This window comes from Anguilla anguilla, chromosome 11 (genome assembly GCF_013347855.1).
Source record: "Anguilla anguilla isolate fAngAng1 chromosome 11, fAngAng1.pri, whole genome shotgun sequence".
NCBI classification, from domain to species: domain Eukaryota; kingdom Metazoa; phylum Chordata; class Actinopteri; order Anguilliformes; family Anguillidae; genus Anguilla; species Anguilla anguilla.
The window spans coordinates 13,174,583-13,194,995 of record NC_049211.1 but is presented as its reverse complement, the minus strand read 5'-3'; the positions used below and the strand labels follow the sequence as shown (position 1 = coordinate 13,194,995).

The 20,413-nt window shown below is 42.8% G+C and overlaps 1 protein-coding gene across 2 annotated transcripts; it reads right to left on the bottom strand.

The window, feature by feature from the left end:
• Positions 1-448: 448 nt before the first annotated feature.
• lactbl1a (lactamase, beta-like 1a) lies at positions 449-16,299 on the bottom strand. Of its 2 annotated transcripts, XM_035383065.1 has the most exons (8): positions 16,176-16,299; positions 11,911-12,002; positions 8,605-8,752; positions 7,315-7,421; positions 5,954-6,111; positions 5,221-5,468; positions 3,279-3,384; positions 449-2,532 (listed from the first exon to the last, which is right to left on the bottom strand). In XM_035383065.1, exons 2-8 carry the CDS (start codon positions 11,968-11,970, stop codon positions 1,554-1,556), a joined length of 1,806 nt encoding a protein of 601 aa, XP_035238956.1. In that variant the 5' UTR covers positions 11,971-12,002; positions 16,176-16,299; the 3' UTR covers positions 449-1,553. The 2 variants fall into 2 exon arrangements, with proteins under 2 accessions (XP_035238956.1, XP_035238957.1); XM_035383066.1 differs by lacking the exons at positions 11,911-12,002; positions 16,176-16,299 and adding an exon at positions 9,747-9,989.
• Between the last annotated feature and the right edge of the window lie 4,114 nt (positions 16,300-20,413).

Genomic DNA, 20,413 nt, shown 5'->3' with positions numbered 1-20,413 from the left:
ATTTATGAACTATTACAGCAAAAAATAAAAATCTGACTAAATACTCAGAAATATTGTACCTACAGTAGCTAGCAAGACACGGGCTATATATACATAGGTAGCTTGCTCTATTAAGTAGCCATTAATACATCCATGTTGCTAAATACAGCTGGCTAGCTAAATGATTACTCTAGGTGAGTGCATGTGGATGTTGTTCGGTCTTTGCAACCCTACTTTGGGTAGCTATATGGTTTTGTTTGGTGACAATGGGGGGGGCGACATAGCTCAGGAGGTAAGACCGATTGTCTGGCAGTCGGAGGGTTGCCGGTTCAAACCCTGCCCTGGGCGTCTCGAAGTGTCCTTGAGCAAGACACCTAACCCCCAACTGCTCTGGCGAATGAGAGGCATCAATTGTAAAGCGCTTTGGATAAAAGCATTTACCATTTACAATGCTAAGTATTAAGTATTTAACTCCAAACTGTTATGGTGAACACAGGTTTTTTTTCCTTGCAGAATTTTAACAGTATAAAACAAAATGCAACAAATGACCATGACCTTCATCCCACATGAGCTTCTCACCACATCGCCCACAGTTCTTTGCAATATAAATTAAACAAGAAAAACAGGAAACCAGACTTAAATGGTCCTCACATAATATTTGTTTAAGTTTCTCCTTAAAACAGCATACAGCATACTGTATGCCTAATTTACTGTGAGTAGAAATAATGCTATGCTAATTTAGCAATTATCTAATTCAAATTGTGTTGATTGGCCAGATAAAGGCACTATGATAAAAAAATATGAACTTAGAATTAAATATTTAGATTTGACCCCAAAGTAGTCTTTGAAAAATCATTCACTTTTTGATGTCCACTTTCACATTATAAAAAGGGCTGCCACCCACTGAATTTTAGTGTGTTATGGACATTTCATAGCACAAAGTTTCTGGTATTATAAAACAAATATATTTATATTTTTGCAGTTATAGTTATTATTAGAAATGTCCAATTTTCTGTTAATCCTGATCCTAGTGCTAATCCTATTTCTAGACTTGAGTACTGGAAGGAAAACTTGTAAATGTAAATCCGTTCTGTGAAACTTTTCCTCTTTATGAAAGGATAGCGCAGTCAAAACTGAACATGACCATGTTGTGAAAAAGCACTATACGTGTTTCCAAATAACTTGTCTCACACAGGAGGATATACATCTTTACAGAGCATCCTCAGCCTGTAAAATGCATTTTCTGACACATAACAAAAAATGATACAAATAACACAGTACATGAGACAGAAAATAGAAACAAAAAAATTATGTACAACATGTTATAACTTTAGTCAACACGTTTATAGAAAAATGTGGATTAATATGCACAACTACCATGCATTAATCAGTATTTATTTAAAAAAAAATGCCCTACTGAATAGATGGACAAGAACAGGAAGGAATATATAACGGAAAAACTGATTCTCAAAGAAACAGTCAGCATATTCATAATATCCTGGGCTGCTTCTGCACAAAAGGTCAGAATGTCCCCTTTTGTGCTGTTTGTCCTTAGACTCAGTTCATGGAAGAGCTCAGCTGGAGAAGGAGGGCTTCTGGGGTATCCGGACCACATTGTACGTGTTAAGACCGGGTGCGTCGAAGCCAGGGGACACACCCTTCTTATCGAAGATGTAAAAATTGAAGAGCTGTCTGTCCTGGGCCTCCAGGGAAACGGAGACGGAGTTGACGGTTAAGACGCAGGGGTACTCCGTCTCAAACACTACCCTGAAGACCCGGTCCTCCAGGAAGTTGAGCTTTATGGTCCTGTACTGCTCCGGGATCAGGTTCTCGATGTGGGGCCCAAACTGTTGCATGGTCAGCACCCCGTCCGGCCCCGCCCGGATCTCGTAGAAGGTGATGTTGCTGTAGGTGAAGAACCCCACGTAGGGCGCGGCGCTGGGCGGGGCCGCCAGGACGCGGCGGGCCTCCCTGAAGGCGGTCTCCATGGCGGGGATGAGGTGGGCGTAGGCTTGGGCCACCACGTCCTGGTCCTGGGGCTTGGTGCCCGCCATCAGCAGCACCAGGCCCAGCTTCATGCGAGGCACCAGGGAGAAGGAGGCCGAGTAGCCATCCAGGTCGCCGTCCTTGCGCACCACCTCGTACCCCAGCTGCTCGTTGACCTCCCAGGGGGTGCCCGTGCGGTTGGCGAAGTAGCTCTTGTCGCAGCGGAAGAGGGGCGTCAGCATGACCTTGAGGGTGTCGGGCTCCAGCAGCTTGCGCCTGTGGGCCCCCAGCAGCATCATGGCCAGCTTGGCCATGTCGGCCGTGGTGGAGTACATCTGCCCCGAGGGCCGGTACCAGCCCAGGTCGTAGAGCGGCGCCGGCTGCCCGCTGGTGTACACGCCCACCGCCATCTGGCTCTGGATCCCGGGCGTGATGTCGAAGCCCGTGTCCTCCATCCCCAGCCGCTCCAGGATGTTGTCGGAGACCCAGCGCTGGTAGTCCAGTCCCAGCACCCTCTCTCCCAGCACATGCGCCATCAGGGAGAAGGCCAGGTTACTGTAGTGGCACCTGGAGGAGGAGCGCAGAGGAAGAGACGACCTTTCAGCTGTTAAGAGACACTGTCACAGAGGAGCTTCACAGGAAGGCAGGAGAGGGGAAGACTGGGAAAGGCCTTGTCTGAATCCACAAAGAAATAGCAGGAAAAAAAACTCTTCAGGGGGAATGAAAAAAATATGGAGTGGCGAGAAAAAACAGTGGTCAGAAAAAACTCCCTGGTGGGAAGAAATCTCAGCAGGAATACAGAGGGGGAGCCCACCCTCCACCAAGGGTGGTAAAATGGTGAAGGGACATGGGGAACCTGTCAAAGCAGATTCTAGCCCAGGATATTTAAACTACCTGATAAAATATACCGGTAAGATATGAATTACAGTGAATTGTAGAGGAAATAAAAAAAAAACGTTTTCAACATATAAAAATGCCAAGTTACTCACGTCTATGAGCCTTTAATTATAACTTGTATTTAATATGAATAAACAAGCTAAATCCCAGTCTGTTGCATTGCATAACCATGAATAAATGCATTGGGATTTTAGTGGTAGAGGAATGCATGTTGTGTATTTGGTATTATATTACTAATATTACTATTCTAATAGCTTGAGAAGACCAAGGGTTCAAGATAAATAAATAATTAATATTACGTGAAATGTAAAACATTTTCGCTGTGGACACAAGTATTCTAGCGTTATTACTCAGATATGTTTCCATATGCCATGTGTTTAATACAGTAATACATTTGATGTATAATAAGATCTCACTTGGTGCCTGGGTCAGCCACCAGGACGTCGTCTTGAAGGAGGTTGAGAGCTGCCTGTGTCTTTCCTTTCCAGAGTAGGTTAGTGGCCCTAAGCCTTCTGGGTAAACCTGCAGAAAGTACAGGAATAATTATTATTGTGCTATTCCACAGAACCACAGGAGGAATAAACACAACCTTTAACTGCAAGAGCTTGTGCTGACACTGGCCTGGGCTTTTTGTGAAATATAATGTAATTTAACTTATGTTCTCAACTTCAGCTTTGAAAAATAATTCATAAACACAGGTCAGCAAGTACATCTTTTAGTTTATTTTATTTTGGCTCAACCAACTGTGCTTGTGAATAGAAAAAAACGCTGAAAATCTATAGAAACAATTTGCACTTTGGAATATGAGAACAGATAGGTCAGTCCTATGAGAACAATCAAGTAGAAAAATATAGAAGATCTGCAGACCAGTATATAAAAATGCATGAAATCTGAGGAAGAGGATTCAGCAAAAATGCAGATTTATTATCAAGTACAAAATTGTCAAAATTCAAGGCAAATGGCCTTTTATATTTTTCTACTTATATAAACTACTTAAATATACTAAAAAGCTGACATTTTGAGTCAAAGGACAACTGCTGATTGAATTTTGGTTAATATCTGAAGATTTGAAAAAGATTTGGCCAGACATTGTTAAATATTATATTCTTATTAAAGCACTGCCAAGGTAGTAAAATTAACTTAAACAGACTAATCTATTTGTTTACTCTACTTTGAATTGTATACAGTAATAAATGGTTTAATTCGGAAGCCCTGTCAGCACATTTAAAAGTGTGCTTTTCTTTTAGGGCAGGATGTAAATTACTCAGTTCTTACAAAGCTATCTTTTCAAATGTCAAAGAGAGGATATCTGGGTTCCTCACTCTGTCGAAGTGGTGATATTTTTATCAGGCCAAAAATAACCTGCTGACTGATACTAAGAATTTTTCCAAAGCACTAAAGGCACTGTTTACAGACAAGGTGGCTTTTTATTGCAAGCTGTCAATGATGTGCGTAGGTTATCTAATGCTGTAATGGTTACCAGCCATGGCCTGGACTCAGTCAACAGTTTATCTAACTTTAAAGCCGCAATTAAATGTAAAATGTCAATATCTCATTCTTAATTTCACAATTACATGTAAAATGTCAATTTCTTGTTCTTAATTTCACAATTAAATGTAAAATGTTAATCTCTCTCTCTCTCTCTCTCTCTCTGTTTTAATCCACACACGGTCTCTAGGGATTAAGTGTGGCTAAACACTGTCGACCTACAGAGTGCTGATTACACCTCCATTTTGTAGCAAACTACTAACTGCCGATGTACAGATATGCAGTCCTTTGTTCAGTAAAGATAAAAACGTCCGGCAAAGATTGCAATTGAGTAATTTGAAAGTAATAAAGTTCATGCTAATTATTTTTCTCTATTCCTGTGCTGCAGTAAAATTGAATGTTGTCTGTAATGCTTAAGTTAATAACCTTTCCTAAGGCCCTGGTTAGTGTCCTCTTCGCTCACGTTTCCGATTTAGAGGCAGCTTTTATCTGTCACTCCACATGTCTTGCTTTTTACAAATTGGAACTGTATTATGACTGTAATTATGCTTATGAGCGTGATCATAATTAAAATTATTTTTCCATTTAGGAGTCAATGATGGTTTCACTGTCAAAGTTGGTTGTTTGGAGCATCGATTCACGAGCGGATCAAATGAGATGAAAATCAGAATGGCCCCTTAATGTGCCACAGAAAATGTCAAGCTTCTCAAATTCAATTCTGTGTGACAAAAAAAAAAGAAGGTTTTTTTAGGTGCATATTTATGAAGTTTGGCTGTGAGGTGATAAGCAGAACTTGTCGGGGTGTTGTGGGGTGTTAGTGACTAGTAGGGGGGGGGGATGCATCCAGGGCCCTGGGCCTCCCTGGCTTACCGGACAGTTGGCTGGCCATCCTCCGCAGGGTGACGGAAGAGGAGCGGATGGGCACCTCCCCGCTGTCCAGGAAGATCAGGCCGTCGGTCACGTGCTTGAGCTCCGAGTCCCGGAGCCTCCCCAGGGGGTTCTTTATGGTGAAGTTGTCCACGTACTTCTCCAGCGGGTCGTCCAGGGACCCCACCTTCCCTTCCTCCCACAGCTTGTACAGCATCAGCGTGGGGAAGAGCTTAGAGACGCTGGCAATCCTGCGGAGAAGTACCCGGGTAGAGGGCATCTTGGGGTGCACTCATCACAGCTAACAGCAGTCTACCTGACAGGTATCGTTGCACATGTATTATTTAAGTGTAACTGATAATAGTATAATTAATCCCTTTGTTAATGAATCCAAGGGAATGATGCTTCCTGTTGTCTTGACGTGCACAAGAACTGTGTGGGATGGTCACCAAAAGCAGTTTTCTTAACACGCTCGTTTTTGTCCACTAGCAAGCTTGTTAAAATGCATTTCAGAGCTGCGGATGCTTCAGCTGTGCTTCCTGCTCATAGAGTGACTGATAAGCGCTAAGAGATTTTACATGCCCCAAAGACTTCTTCTGTCTGCTGCCTGAAATTTTGGTATGCCTGTCGAAAGCTAGAGACGACCAGCTTCCCTGTTCCTCGCAGGTTGTCCCTGCCAGTTTTTCGGACTGTGTCATCCAGGTGTACTACCCAGCCTGACCAGACTGCCCCTCACCTGTATATTGTGTACTCGTTAGGCGGGCCTGAGCGGGGGTCACTCCTGTTCCGTTTGCCGAAGTTTCCGGTCCACAGCACCGAGTCGTTGTAGATAACGATGGCGGACAAAGCAGGGAGGCTGGTTTCGTGCACACTGGATCGCAGGAGGACATCCACCTGGGCATCGAGGATGATCAGGTGACTCACATTTAGACCACAGGCACTTTCGAGGTGTCTACAGAAGATGTTTGGTGGAGAATCTGAATGTGGTTTAAGTTAAAGCTTGAGCAGGGAGAAGAGTCAGCTGATGATTGCCTTTATTTCTTTGCGCAGACTTTCTTCATATCTATTGCATTATAATATTTAAATTGGCTTTTGTCTTTATTTCCCATTTTGCAACAAAAAATGTGCAAATGATGAATTGTTCATTCCACATGTACATATGTACCAGTGGCAGCTGGTGTGCTGAAAATAGAAAGGGCAGAAAACTACCCTTTAAACTGATCATTGGTCTCAACCTGTTGTCATTAATTTTCCTCGATTAACAAGTGTGCCGACGATGTATACAACTGGCAGGTAAAAGCACAGCTTCTTTCTTTGCATCACATTGGGTGATGGATAAATTAAATTTATAAAAATTGCTACTTAACAAAAAGGATAGGCTAGATACACTACTCTGTTAACTAGTCTACCATGTTAGATTTCAGCACAACCTGCAATAAAGGCTAACAAAATGTGCTTCAAGTTTGTTCAAATTACAAAAGCTGCACCTTGCAGATCTTTCTCATGAATATTCCCCAAGTGTGAGTGAAGAGAACGAAGAGTACATGCATACATTATTTTAAATAACGTTGATAAAATGTACAGAATTTTGTGTTACAAATAAAAAATATATTTTATTACTCGCCTAATAGCCTAATTGAGGAGAGCTGGCTATATCTGATGTTACAGAGTATTTTGTTCATTAATTGCTGTATTTTTAATCAATGTAAATGACGCAAAAACAGGTCAAGACCAACATTTAGTACAAAAAGAATCAATTTTCCACTGATATGCACTGTATGAATGTTGTATGTATGTAGAGGATTTTTTTATTCTGGAGGTACTGTGAAAAAGACTATGTTTGATAGAATCACTATGGAATCTGTGTCTCATGATTGCAACACAGCAAAGTTGAACTGACAGTGGACATTTAACTCTTGATTTTACGCAAGCAATTTTGCTGGAAGATCAGGGTATATTGTAGTCATATCAACTGCATTCATTCACAAAAGTCATATTTAACAAATGGAATGTAATACGAGCTGAGACATGAGAATACTTGAAAAGTGAAAGGGAAAAGTGTTTGCTTCTGTTTTAGGAATTCAGGAAACAGCTTACCTTCTCTAATGCTGCTCTCAGGTGATGGATGGGGTGCTCCAGGGGTGTGGGTTCAGGGAAATGGGGGCACATCTTTTCGGTGTTGGAATCTTTATCCACATTTTCATCTGCAGAAGATCAAACAGAGCAAGACCCAAGTTATACTTCATTGCACTTTGCCTTTAATGTTTGGCAAAAAACTTTGAGGTGGGATTGATGTTCAGTGGCTCAGCACACCAAAGCCTAAACCCCCACAAGACCAAGGGGAAGGGAACAGTGGTAAGGAAAAACTTCCTGGATGGCATGTAGTAAGAAAACATGGGAGTAAACAGATTCAATATGGGGAACCCAATATCCGCTGGGTCTGTAATATCAGTAATACCTCAGATGACCCTGGTGTGTCTGGACACTCCCACCATCCATTCCACCTGTAAGGACTGCCGTGCTGCCATTTTTCTTTCCTTGCCTTGCCAATGCAACTGTGTTGAGCCTCCCCCTCCCCCCATTACTGGGAGTAATCAGGCTTTACGGAGGCCAGGGATGGGAAGGCCGCTGTCTTGGGCTTTGCATAATCTCCAGCAGTTACTTACAAACGATCAACCGAACGTAAGGAGCTCAAACAGCTGAGCATCCAAAAGTAGTTCCTGCTGTTAAGCTCGCCTGTATAAATATCGCCTCCACAGGGAGAAATGTCTCTGTTTCCGGGGCCAGCGCAAGGCATAAGCGGGAGAGACGGTCGCGTAGAGCGCCAGCTGTATGGGGCTGCACCATCCGTCTGGGTGGAGGGTGCCAAACGAAGGGGGAAAAATGGATATGGTCGGAAAAATCCCCCTGTTCTGCGATCGCAACACAGAAATCCCACTCCCCCACCCCCCCACCCCACGGTCCATAATTGCTACCTACCCCATCTTCCCTGACCAACGATCTTGCCTACTGCAGCACAAAGGCTGTAGATGACCCTGCAGTCACTGCGCAAGTTTTAAATGTTAAAAGTGCTGAACATGGTATACCACAGGGCTATATGACACCAGGAGATCCTCAAGCTGGTGTCTCCTTTGGCCTTCAGGGCATCCCAGGAAATACCTGGCAGACCCACAAAGCCCCAGGCTGGCTGGACATCACCTGTACACGGTTAAGAAGAGCTCCGCCCACAAGCACTAGAGCTAAAGCATTAAAGGAGCTTTGGGGCTGATCAGAGTCTGAGGTAATTGCTCTGAGATCATGATCCTGCTGGGTCTCCCACAGACACGCAAACTTGCTCTTAGCAGGAGGAAGGGGCGGGCCAGCGCTGGTGTGGGCGTGGCCACCTACCTGGCTGTAGCTTGGGTATCTGGTACTGCCACAGGAAGCAGCCCGTCATGACGAGGGAGAGAAGCAGGAAGAAGACCAAGCCCAGCTGGGTCCACTTCACCTTCATCTGCCCCGGCTTGGTTAGGCCAGCCACCACGGCTGGGACAGGCTGGGAGACACAGAGAAAAAGACTCTAGCAAGGAGTCCTTTCTTCTTCTTCTTATTCTTATTCTTCTTCTTCAAGCTTTGTTTGCTCATGCTGAAGCAATGGACCCCACTATTGAAAATAGCCTTTTCCCACCACATTTTAGCTTTTTTATGTGCAGGGGGTTGGGAGGAACAAATAGTTTGATGGCAGCCATTAGAGGTACTGCGGTTGTAGCAGAGGGATGTGGACCAAAACTCAGCACTTAAATCAGTGGCACACATTTATTCAATTTCGGCCAACTTCTTTTTAAAACATTCAATTACGATCACACATTACTGCCTCTTTCAGCACAGTGTGGGCCAATATAAAAAATAATGGCTTTATAACCCCCCCAACGTTTCCTGTTGTCAATGTTTATTCAGTTAAACTCTCTGCTACAGAAGAAACCTTAACTATAGCTATTGTTTATAAAGTGCAGACAATGGCATGTGCACTACTCAAAGAAGAAAAGAACAAATAATCTGTGTAAAATAAGTGGATGGAATTGCACTTTAACCACCCTGCTCTGCTACTTGCAAGTGGAGCGTGCATAATGTATGATCCAATCCGCATTTCACATTTTCAAATAATACAACTTCTTTAGGCACTGTATTATTAATACAGATTTCAAGAGGTTGCAGTTTTGTTTTAAACTGTAAATGGTTTTAATTAAATTTTTCTTTCACACACACACACACAAACACACACACACACACAATTGCATTTCCTTTCATTCTTAAAGTGAAAATAACATTCTATACTAAACTGAGAAAATGTCTTAAAGCTGTCTGTAAGTCAGTCATATGGTCTAGCATGTGCAGGTCACTCAAATTATAAAAAGCAACGGCAGTGTAATGTAATTTTGAATGAAAATGACATTACTTGTGACAAGAGTGGAACTAAACATGTTTTGAGAATTGGAAAGACAGCACCCAACGTATCTTAATTCATTAATTCATAACTGAAACTGACTTACCACAGAAAGTATGCAGTTTTTTTCCTTTTTATGAGAGGAGTTATCACAGAACCCACATAATCACATTAAAATCCAAATGTCCAAAGCTGTTGCAGTGTGTCCGAAGGTTGAAGGCCGTCCATCAGTGGTCAACATGGCACAGGCATAGCTAACGATCCCCAATCATCCTCCCTCACCAGCGGTGAAATCCTAACTATGACCCCTGCTCCCTCCTTAGCTGACTACTCAGTTTCCTCTTCTTTCACTGGCTGCCCTCACATCATAATCCTCAGCTTTACACCACTAAAGCCCCATAGAGAAGGGGGAGTCCTAATCTCCGATTTCAGCCAATCGAATCGCGTCGCTTTCTGAAGGCTCGGGCCTGCCCCTCGCCTGACGCGCCCAATTTAGCAGGGTGTCTTTCCTCCAGGATGTCCCCCTGGAACGGGGCGGGGGGGGGAGGGGGGGGAGGTGGCAGTTCCCTGTAGGGTCTCCCCAGGAGTACCCTGCCTTCCCCCCCTCCCGTTGCATTTCAGGATGCTGTTTCGCACGGGGAGGAGTCGTACTGTAACCTTCGCATTATTGATCATGTCGTACAGGCGGCCGTTGATCACGGAATGCTGGCTTAGTTAAAATGACTGATCTTTTTATGGGTCAGGGACACAGTTTTCTGGTCCTTCCTTGTGGGCTCAAACTTTTTTATTTCCTCTACATAAATGTATATTGTGAATATATTGTATATTATAGGGGTATCATTTTTACGGTCTGAAAGCATATCAGCATGTAAATGCAGGATATGCTTTTTAGTTTACAAAATTGCTAGGCTGCTTGCTCAAAATTAAAGACAAACAACACTGTGGTGAGGATAATATCAAACAGAATAGAATATATGTTAGAGCCAGAGGAATCTCTAAATACCAATGCAACTACATGCTAATTATATTGTAATTACATGGCTATAGTTTCCATTTTGTTTATTATGCAAGTATCTCAGTTATACAGCTGGATGTTTTAAGAAATTAAGAAATTCAGGTTAAGTACCCTTGCTGAAGAGTACTCGAAGCCAAGGTATCTAATCCCTATTCTGAAACACCGCAGCAAGCCTTCGGTAATTGGAATCGACAAGTGTGTACTTTCACAGAACATAGTCGATTTTCCTTGTCCTGGGTGGCCATGGCACGGTAAGCGATTCCATCATTACAGTAAGGCCCAAAAGCAGGGAGGAAATGAGGCCAGACGTGAGTGCGACCCCAGGACTGTGTGTTCCGCGTCTGGGTTAATTAGCGTGCCGTGACCTTTGCGGGTGGGGACTGGGCTTTAAGCCGGAATTACCGACAGGAACGAAAAGCGGCCGGAGACCTCAGGTGATAATTTTACGCCTGTTCTATAAATAAACAGCAGAGTAATCACAGGAAGAGGGAGACACCATTCGGTCTGGACATGGCGGGGTAAAAAAGGAAATAGTATTTTAAGCAGGAATTATATTTGAATGGGGCTAAAACTGGAATTAGTGTCCAGAGTTAAACGCAGCCATTGCTTCCGGTCAAAATTGCTTCCACGTTTGCTCAGTAAACAGGGTGTGGAGTACTGGAGGTCCTTGGCAAAATTTAGTTTAGAGGCCTTTTGAGTTATACCTTATGCGAGGTGGGGGGGGGGGGGGGGGGGGGGGCTTGTTGGCAATTGCAACTGTGGACTCGGGGTGGGGGCTGTAGGGGTTGCAAGGCAATCGCCTATGTTGTCTATGCCTAGAACTGGCTCTGTCTGTGAATGAAAACTAGTTGTTTGCAGAAAGGAGGAGACATTGGCTCAATCTGAGCTTTAAATGGCTTTAAACAAGAGTGTTTTATACTGTGTCTAGCACAGGCTCTGGTTATGAAAAATCTGATGATACAGGACAATCATTTATTGTGTCAAACAAATAAAACAATTGTTTAATGATTTTAATAAAATGTAATAAGAATAAAAATTAATGTCAACTTCAGGACAACTTTCTGGAAGTCAATAATGACCATTTTCTGCGACACAAGGTTGAACTCCTTGGAAAGCAGAATTGCATACTGTACATTGCATAGAGCTGGTCTGTTTTTGACCCATTTACTTATGTCTTTCCATACTTCTGCACAGTACATTTTGGTGTTGAGATAATGAAGCCGTATGTCCGCCTGTCTGGTTTGTTTTTCTTTACCTGTTGCTCAACGCTGTCTGTAGACGTCTCTCTCAACACTTTGCTCCCACCTTTCCCCATCGCAGCGGTTTAAAAGAATACGAGTGGAAGACCTAGAAAGAGACAAACAGCAGGACACATTTTTCACTTTATATGCCATTATATTTTTGGCATGTTTTCCCTCTCTGCAGGGGCATGACAGCTGGAGTATGAGCGCTCATCCACACCCAGACTGTTCAACAGCCTGCAGGCTACAGTCCAACTGGACAGCTAGTGCTCTCGGGACAAGAGACATAAAGTGAGTGCTTCCCAGGTTGTTTTCAGGTGCTAGATTTTCACTTAATATCACATTAACATAATAGTGTACACTTCCTGCTTTCAAAGTAAGTCTTCATGATCCCCAGGCAATAATGACTCACTATTTCTCACTAATTTGAGCCAATCATATTGGTTTGCTGTGGAGAGCAATTTTTTTATTTGCCTATATAGTACAATAGCTCTGCCCATCAGAGGGTATTAATGAAGCCTAATCCTTCCATAATGACTTTAAATCAAAGAAAAGTAATCTGTGGTTTATACTGTATTTAACATGCTTCAACATGCTTATGAAAATGTCTTTGTGTGCATGACCAGGGCCTGCATTTTTCTCTCTCTCCCTCTCTCTCTCTCTGTCTTTCTCTTGCTCTCTCTATCTTTCCCTCTCTCTCTTTGTCTCTCTCTCTCTACCTCTCTCTCTCTCTCTCTGTCTCTCTCTCTCTCAAATTCCCACATGCTTTATTTCTATCACATGAAAACGTGTGTGCTAACCCAGTAAATACAAACTATAACATGAGCAGAGTAAAGCAGGGGAACTGAGTAAACTGTGACTGCAAAGGCAAACAGATGTGTGTAAATCTCCAGACTTATCGCACTGTGCTGACATTTGTATAATGCACAAACTCAAACATACCTCTTTCTTGTTTACAGTACCTGAAAGCAGCATTGTAATGACGTGTTTATAATTCTAGAAGCCCTGGATGACAAAGAAATAAATGTGTGAAGTTTTTTGCAGTAGGGCATTTCAAATTAGGATGGGAATTAATTTTCACAGCATTTCTTTTCCTTTCTTTTAAAAAAATCTGAGCCTGAAGCAGTTATTTTATTTCACACTCTTGCTTGAATCAAGGATAAATGTTCATGCCACTGATGCATTAGCACTGTTAACCTTGCACAAGCGTGCAAGCTGATTTTATACTCACAAATCCCTGTCTGTCTATCCTCAAAGCTCCTTCTGTAAGATTTTTGTAAGCGTTCGTGAAACAGATCATTATATTAATGCACAGAAGAGCAAGTTAAAAATTTGCAACTGACTTTATTGTGTATTCAGAAAGCACAAATAAACTCTGAGGTTCCAAATTAAACTGTTTATGAATGATATGTCAACATTGTTAACCTGCATGGTAGCAAAATTTTCTAGAAATGTTTATCAATCCACAACTATAAGAATAAGGAGATCAGAGTTTTTGCATCCCCTGAATATTAAATATCAATCTGGTCCCATCTATTGATGTTACAATGCTCATATGTGAACCTATCAAAGTGATGGAGGGTGGGGGGATAATACTAGGAAAACAACCTTGACTTATGCCCTTTGTGAAAGGTTGATGATTTTATGACATCAAGGCTAACAGATCAAGGCTGGAATAATGTGATACCCATCTTATTCCAATAGGCTATAACTGACAAATCTTGTCAGTTGTGAAACTAAGCTGAAAGGCAGTTTTTTTAATCAATAGTATTGATGTACTGGAGAACAAGTCAGACCAGAAATAAGCTGAACTAACTTATCATGCTCACAACACATCCTCAAAGGAAAGAGGGTTCGTATGGTGCTGTCAGATCTAGATCAGTACTGAATTAACACGTGCCTTAGACTGTAACAGTGTTCTGCACACTGTTGCTGCATCACTATGCGCAGTGCATGTGCATCATACGTCATAATGACGTGCTGTGCCAAAAACACATTTCCTAATACTGCTGATTTAGCACTGGCAGCGTGTCAGGGTAGGAGCGTCAGTCCCTGCGGTCAGGAGGCCATCGTGTATGTCCCAGCTGCGGTAAACGCACGCCGTGCGTTCCTCCATTGTCTCTGTCTCTCGCTCCTCGCCGCGCGGCCCCGCCTTCTCTCCCCCCCGTCACGTTCCAGCGCCGTGCGTCAGGCCCGGCGGGCGGAGCTTCCGCTGTCCCGCGAGGGAGGTTTGCTTTTCCCCAGCGACCGTCCGCGCGCAGCGGGGCCGTGCGTCACAGCCGCCTGCGGCCCGGGGCCGTAGCGGCCGTAAACCTCTCACACGGCCTGTTATATACTGCGCCCGCGTTATCTCTTTTATGAGGTCAGCAGCGGACTGTTAATCTGTGAGTGACAGGCAACAACAGTGCACGGTTTCAACCTGAAATTGGGACCGTTTAAATATAAATATGAACCGCTACGCAGCTTAATGTCTGCTGGCCAGTCTGAACTTAATGGTCTTAACTTGGGTCTGTTTATCTAAAAGAGCTTGTTTCAGATAGAACTGTCTGGAGTACATCAGTTGGTTAAAAGGTACTTTACCCCCCCCACACCCAAATTAATTAAGCCCATACTGATGATACAAATTGAAGCATAAAGAATGCAGGCTGAGAAGTTATTATGCATTTCTCTGTCTAATTTCATGTTTTACCTCCTGTGATGGACCTGATTTCTGTGGCATTTCAGCGTGGTGAATGTCAACAGCATTCAAACAAACAAAAATAGAACAGCCAGAGAGGTAAAGTCAAAGCAAATCTTACTCTTTTTCAGTGTTATAAAATGACTATGTGTTGGTTTGATGACTAAGTCATGCTTGGCTGGCTTTTAACTTTCTTTCACCTGTCTTATTTTTATGAGCATTTATTTTCCCTTATATTGGCATCAGTGAAGGATAGAAGCAATCTCTTCCACATAATCACTGTGCATTCATAAAGAAGATAATCCTGCAAGAACAGACACTGCCATACACATCCATGGACATGCACATTAAAATAAGACTGCACTTACACCCTATGGGAAGAAACCTTGATAAACCATTTCATTAATTAAATGCTGCTCCTGATGGAGATTAAACACTGCTGTCATCACTCATATACACTTGAAAGCTTGCTTGAATTTTTAATTATTGTTTGGACTGTTCATTTTAACATAGACGCTGAAAAGGTATCTCCCTCTTTTAATATGCACTTGTAAGTCGCTTTGGATAAAAACGTCTGCCAAATAAATGTAATGTAATGTATTTATTTGGCAATATATAAATGCATTATTTTAAAGGCCAATTAATACTTGCTTAGAAACAAGTTTATTCTTGTTGAGCAATTCAATTTGGTAACAAACAGTGTGCATGTGACCTTTTGGCAGTAAGAAAGTAGTAACTGATTGCAAATTTAGAGTGCCATATATATTTTTTAAAATCATTTTTAAGTAGAACATGCAGTACAATTTGATATATGCCTGACAACTGTTTTGACAAAAAAAATGTCACACAGGTTGGCTTTTTTTATTAAATTCTATCTGCCTGTGTTCTGGGCTGGGATTCTGATAATCCGTTATATTAAGAAGAGAATGATTGGACAGCAGCCAGATCGCAGGAAACTGTAACATCTCTCCCCATGGCTGAACTTCAAAGTAAAAAGTTGCAACGTGATTTTTTACAGAATAGATATCTTTCTTTGTGGTATTTGTGAAAAAGTACAAGATTTTGTGCAGAAGTGCAGTGTCAGATCTACATACTGATTGCTATCATTTTAAACCATTGAACACATCTTTGGAAAACCTATTCTAGATAAGATAGATGGCAAAAGATTTAAAATTCATAAATTTAGCTTGTATTGTTTGGATGTTAAAAGCAAACTGGTTGACAAACATACCTGCATTATTTTATGACACATGGCACACATAGTTCTGTAGAAACTATGAAAACTATGAAGATGAGCAAAACACATCTATTTGGTAAGCAAAACACCAAATACTGTAGATATGCTAATGGTAAGATAATTCTTATTGTATTTAAAATATTTGAAAATGCTCTCACCTCTTGCCATTTTCGATCTAACCAAGTGTAATTACTGGCGTAATGTCAACCAGCACATCAGCAGCAAAAACTGTTTCTGCAACGTCAACAGCGAGATTAGATGAATAAGCCGTCTGGTCAATTTGACTGCTGCAGTGACGCACATTAGCATCCTCAACTCTGCTGTGTTCTACAGAACCCCCCAGTCACTTTCCCCCCCACACTTACCAAAAAGCCCGAACCGCAGGGTGTAAAAAGCCTCTCCCTGATAGATGCCTGGTCCTCTCTGCCCCCTCGATGAAGATATGGAGGTACGCTGTCGCTGCCGTCCCCTGATGCTGTCGCACGATGCACTGCGATGCCCGACAGATGTTGACATCATGGAGGCGGTTAAACCTGGTTTGTATCAGAGCCCAGAGCCTGGATTATCTCCTGCTGTGCTTAGTGACAGCTGCCAGGGCCAGGGGATGCTGGGACCCAGAGATGGGCGTGTCCATGCCAACTGGACAAGCTCCCCTGCCTTGCAGTTTAATGCAAAGGGAACCTGCAGCAACACATCATTAGACAAATTAAGGAATTCTAAGTTTCCAGCTTCTCTGAAGAGTGAACATTGCATTTCGTTTTGTGGGATTTTTATCAAGAGTGACTTGCACAGATTATGTTTTACAAACAATCTATTTATATAGCTGTATATTTTACTGAAGCAATTCAGGTTATTGGTGCCCCAACTGGGAATCAAACTGGCAACCTTTGAGTTAGCCCAATTCCCCAACCATTATACCACACTGCTGTCTCATTGCACCTGCACTGTGTGTCCCCTGACTATGTCACCCCAACTCCTTACAAGTGAATCCTGTGGCTGCCATTATAGATGCCCCCTGCTCAACGTACACTGCATCATGTCACATGTGTAAGTGAACTTAGCAGCCTAGTCATATTGTCTTTCATCCATGATAATTCACTTTCCCTCCAACAAGTGTCCTCCAGTAACTTTATACTTTATATCTCTGTAAAAGATGTGATTAAGGACCCACATTAAGGTCTTGGCCTTGACTAGCCCCAGTGAAATCTATGCCTGAGCTTCAGGCCTATTCCAAATTATATCCTGTTTCCTGGCTCCAGGCCACATCTGCTGGAATGGCTTATGCAAATAAAGGAGACAAGAATGCACCTCGGAATCCCTCTTGACTCAGCACTACTGAGGAAGAAACCCATCAGCAATAATCACAAACTACAGGACCGGTGTAAAAAGCTAATGAGGGAGGGACGAAGTAGCTGCTACACCACAGACAGACACCTCTAAAGACCACAGGTAGACACCGGAGGGTCAGAGGGAAGTCAAAACGCAACCAGTTTAATGTACGAGATGAAATACACCTTCATATGTAGCCCCAGGAATTCATGAGGGGCATAGATCATGACTGGAAGCTACTCAAATACTGTTGGCTGGCAGATGCTATCCTAATTGATCAAATTGGTGATAAGGCTCAATAATCAAGAATGCACTAATACTGGTAATTCTAAATGGGGAAATTGACCCGTCATCCAAAAGTAAGAAATTGGATGCAATCCGCAAGTCTACACAAATGAAAAACAGATTTCAGGCTGCTGGGTGGTTCATTTGGCTAAGGTCTTCCTCCAGCTTCACCTTGTGAACTTAGCTGTAGTGTGCACGTGCCGGCTTGGGGTTTACATGTGAATGTGGCTGCAGCTGCAGCTGCAGATAGTTGGGCATTTCAGATTAGGATGGGAATTGACTCTGCTCAGCCCCAAGATGGGTGCCAAATTAATAAAGAATAAATAAAAAAAATAAAAGAGAGAAAGATTTAATAGAGAGTTGTATACAAGGAGAAAATACACACAAAAATTAGAGAATTAAAATTATTTCACTGATGCCAGTGGATTTAAAAACCAGACGAACTTGAGACCAGGAATGTTATTTAAGTGCTTGGAGATTTAAAATTATATAACATAATCCAACAGCAGTCAGCAAACAGAGGCCGATTCAGTTTATAACAGGACAGTGCTGGGATGGTAGGATTAACTATACATTGTCACACCCAGATAACACAACACTCTTGAATGATATTATTATGACATATTTCCATCAAGAATACAAATATTGCCAGCGCAATACTCACATCACTGTGAAACTAAGGCGATGTTATCATAAGCATGATTTCAGAAGCCTGCAATTCAGCATACTGGCCACTAGATGACCTCCTAGCTTTTTTCTTACAGCAACAAGCCCTGAGCATTCTCCCACACGAGTTTCTACTATAATGTAGCTATGGGTTCATTTCTTTGGCTTCTTTGGGAATACAACAGTCTGGTTTGATAAGCCATGTTTATATGTGTACATGTTAAAGTATAAACTGTTGTTTCCTCCCTCCACACAATGACTTGATGTGTAATTCAGGCAGGCTAAATTCAAAACTTTATTGAATCAGTGCTGTGTGGTTTTGCTGATGCCATTGTTTTGTTGATGCCTGCTGGGAACATGGTTGTAGTTTTTTTCCTGTTCTTAAAACCACTCAACTCACTTATGTCAGACCTGGCACTTGATAGCTGACAGATGATTATATTTTATTGTCCAAAACTTATCATGACTCAGATCACAGCTTGGTTTCACCCAGACATGAGGTGGAAAAAGGCATTCCAACCCAACCCCCTACAACTCCAAAGGGTATCCTTGAGCCCTCATACACTTCAATGTGGGTTCTCACTCATGTGAGTGAGGTCGTGTCCCATGTGTGTTTCTCACCATCGCTCAAGTCTGAAAATAAGTTCTTCAATAATTCTTCACGGCACCATGACGTTCTGGCCAAAAACCAATTACAGTCAGGAGTTAAGACAGATTTTTCGAAAGAAAACTGAAATAGCCATCAAAATGGAGGGTAGCCTATGTGGACTAATTACAGACACAATATGCAATTAACCACCTTTCATTCCACCAGATTAAAAGAACAATTAAATTAATTGTAGGCCCTAATGCAGATTTCAGCTGCAGTATGTATTTTTAATGCAAAGTATTAGAAAAATGAATGCTGTCAGATCTATCATAAATTATTTCTCCATGTAATAGGATACAGTTAAACTATAAAAGAAAAAAGAAAGTTTAATTAGGCATACCTGATGCTCGTCTAACAATGAGAGGAATTTATTATATCACTGTCCTTTTGTATTTGACATATTTCCCTTATTTGCCTTCTTTCTTGATAGCATAGTACTGCAAGATCTAAAATGCTCCCAAAACACCGCACTATGTCTGGTAGTGGGATCCTGTTTAAATGAAGTGCCTTGAAGCAGATATGTGGGTGATGATGTCATTATACAGTCTGCCTCATTACATCACTATGTGATAGAGGTGTGGATACAAGACCTAATGGTTTGGGAAAAATTACCTGGAGATGCATAATTGCAAGAGCTTGCACTTTAACTGTTGAAAGCACAAGGGTAGACATTGGAACACTGGGTCCATATGCAGCTTAACCGGCAGATTGCATGTTCCAGATCAACCAGCAGGGGTCACTATGAGACCCTGTCATCCCTGCTGACTGAAACACTGCTGTCCTTGGGTGACATGACAATCAGTTGTGCATTGCTTTGCCGGGCTGGTGACCGTAGTTAGCACTGCCACTGTGCAGAATCCATACTGAGTCATAGGGCCCATCCATGCACCAGAACATTGCCTTAGCATACACCAGACCATGGGGCCCATCCATGTACTAGGACAGTGCCTTAGGATACACCAGACCATGGGGCCCATCCATGTACTAGGACAGTGCCTTAGGATACACCAGACCATGGGGCCCATCCATGTACTAGGACAGCGCTTTAACAGATACCAGACTGTGGGGCCCATCCATGCACTAGAACAGTGCCTTAACAGATACCATATGGTGGGGCCCATCCATGTTCTAGAACAGTGCCATAACAGATACCAGACTGTGAGGCCCATCCATGCATCATGTTAAGGAACTAGAACAGTGTCTTAACGCAATGAGCCACCCAGCAGTCCCCAAATGTCAGTTCTGATGTTGTGTAGCAGTGGCCTTGAACACGGGGTGGCATAAATAACCCTGGCACCCCGTCCCAGGCCCTGAGTAAATAGAGAGGTCTCTTTTGTTTTCCGTGGGGGCACTTTCAGCGATTGCTTGTCCCGCCCCTCCGTTTCCACCCCCCTCTGACCCCCTGACCTCTTTTCATTCCACCCCACAGAGGGGCATCTGGCCACTATGGGGGCTGCTGCTCAGGCCCGGCAAAGCGCACTGACCGATTTAGGTCAGGGCATTGTTAGCGACCGCGGCAACCCGCCTCACGAAAAGCAGACAAACGGAGAGAAAGGCACGCTCTGCGGCTCTGCGTTTGTGGGGGTCAATCACGCACGGCTCGCCGTCTGAGAAGCAGCGGGGCTCTAATTTATGCACGCCATTTCCGTGCGCGTTTTCCTCCCCGTAATGATT

Bases quoted from the DNA above. Each gene is read 5' to 3' on its own strand.
- lactbl1a (XM_035383065.1), bottom strand. From the start codon at position 11,970: ATGGGGAAAGGTGGGAGCAAAGTGTTGAGAGAGACGTCTACAGACAGC. The intron at 8,753-11,910 runs GTAAAGAAAAAC...TGTGTCTCCCAG, and splicing joins CAGACAGCGTTGAGCAACAG to CCTGTCCCAGCCGTGGTGGC. The intron at 7,422-8,604 runs GTAGGTGGCCAC...GATCTTCTGCAG, and splicing joins GATACCCAAGCTACAGCCAG to ATGAAAATGTGGATAAAGAT.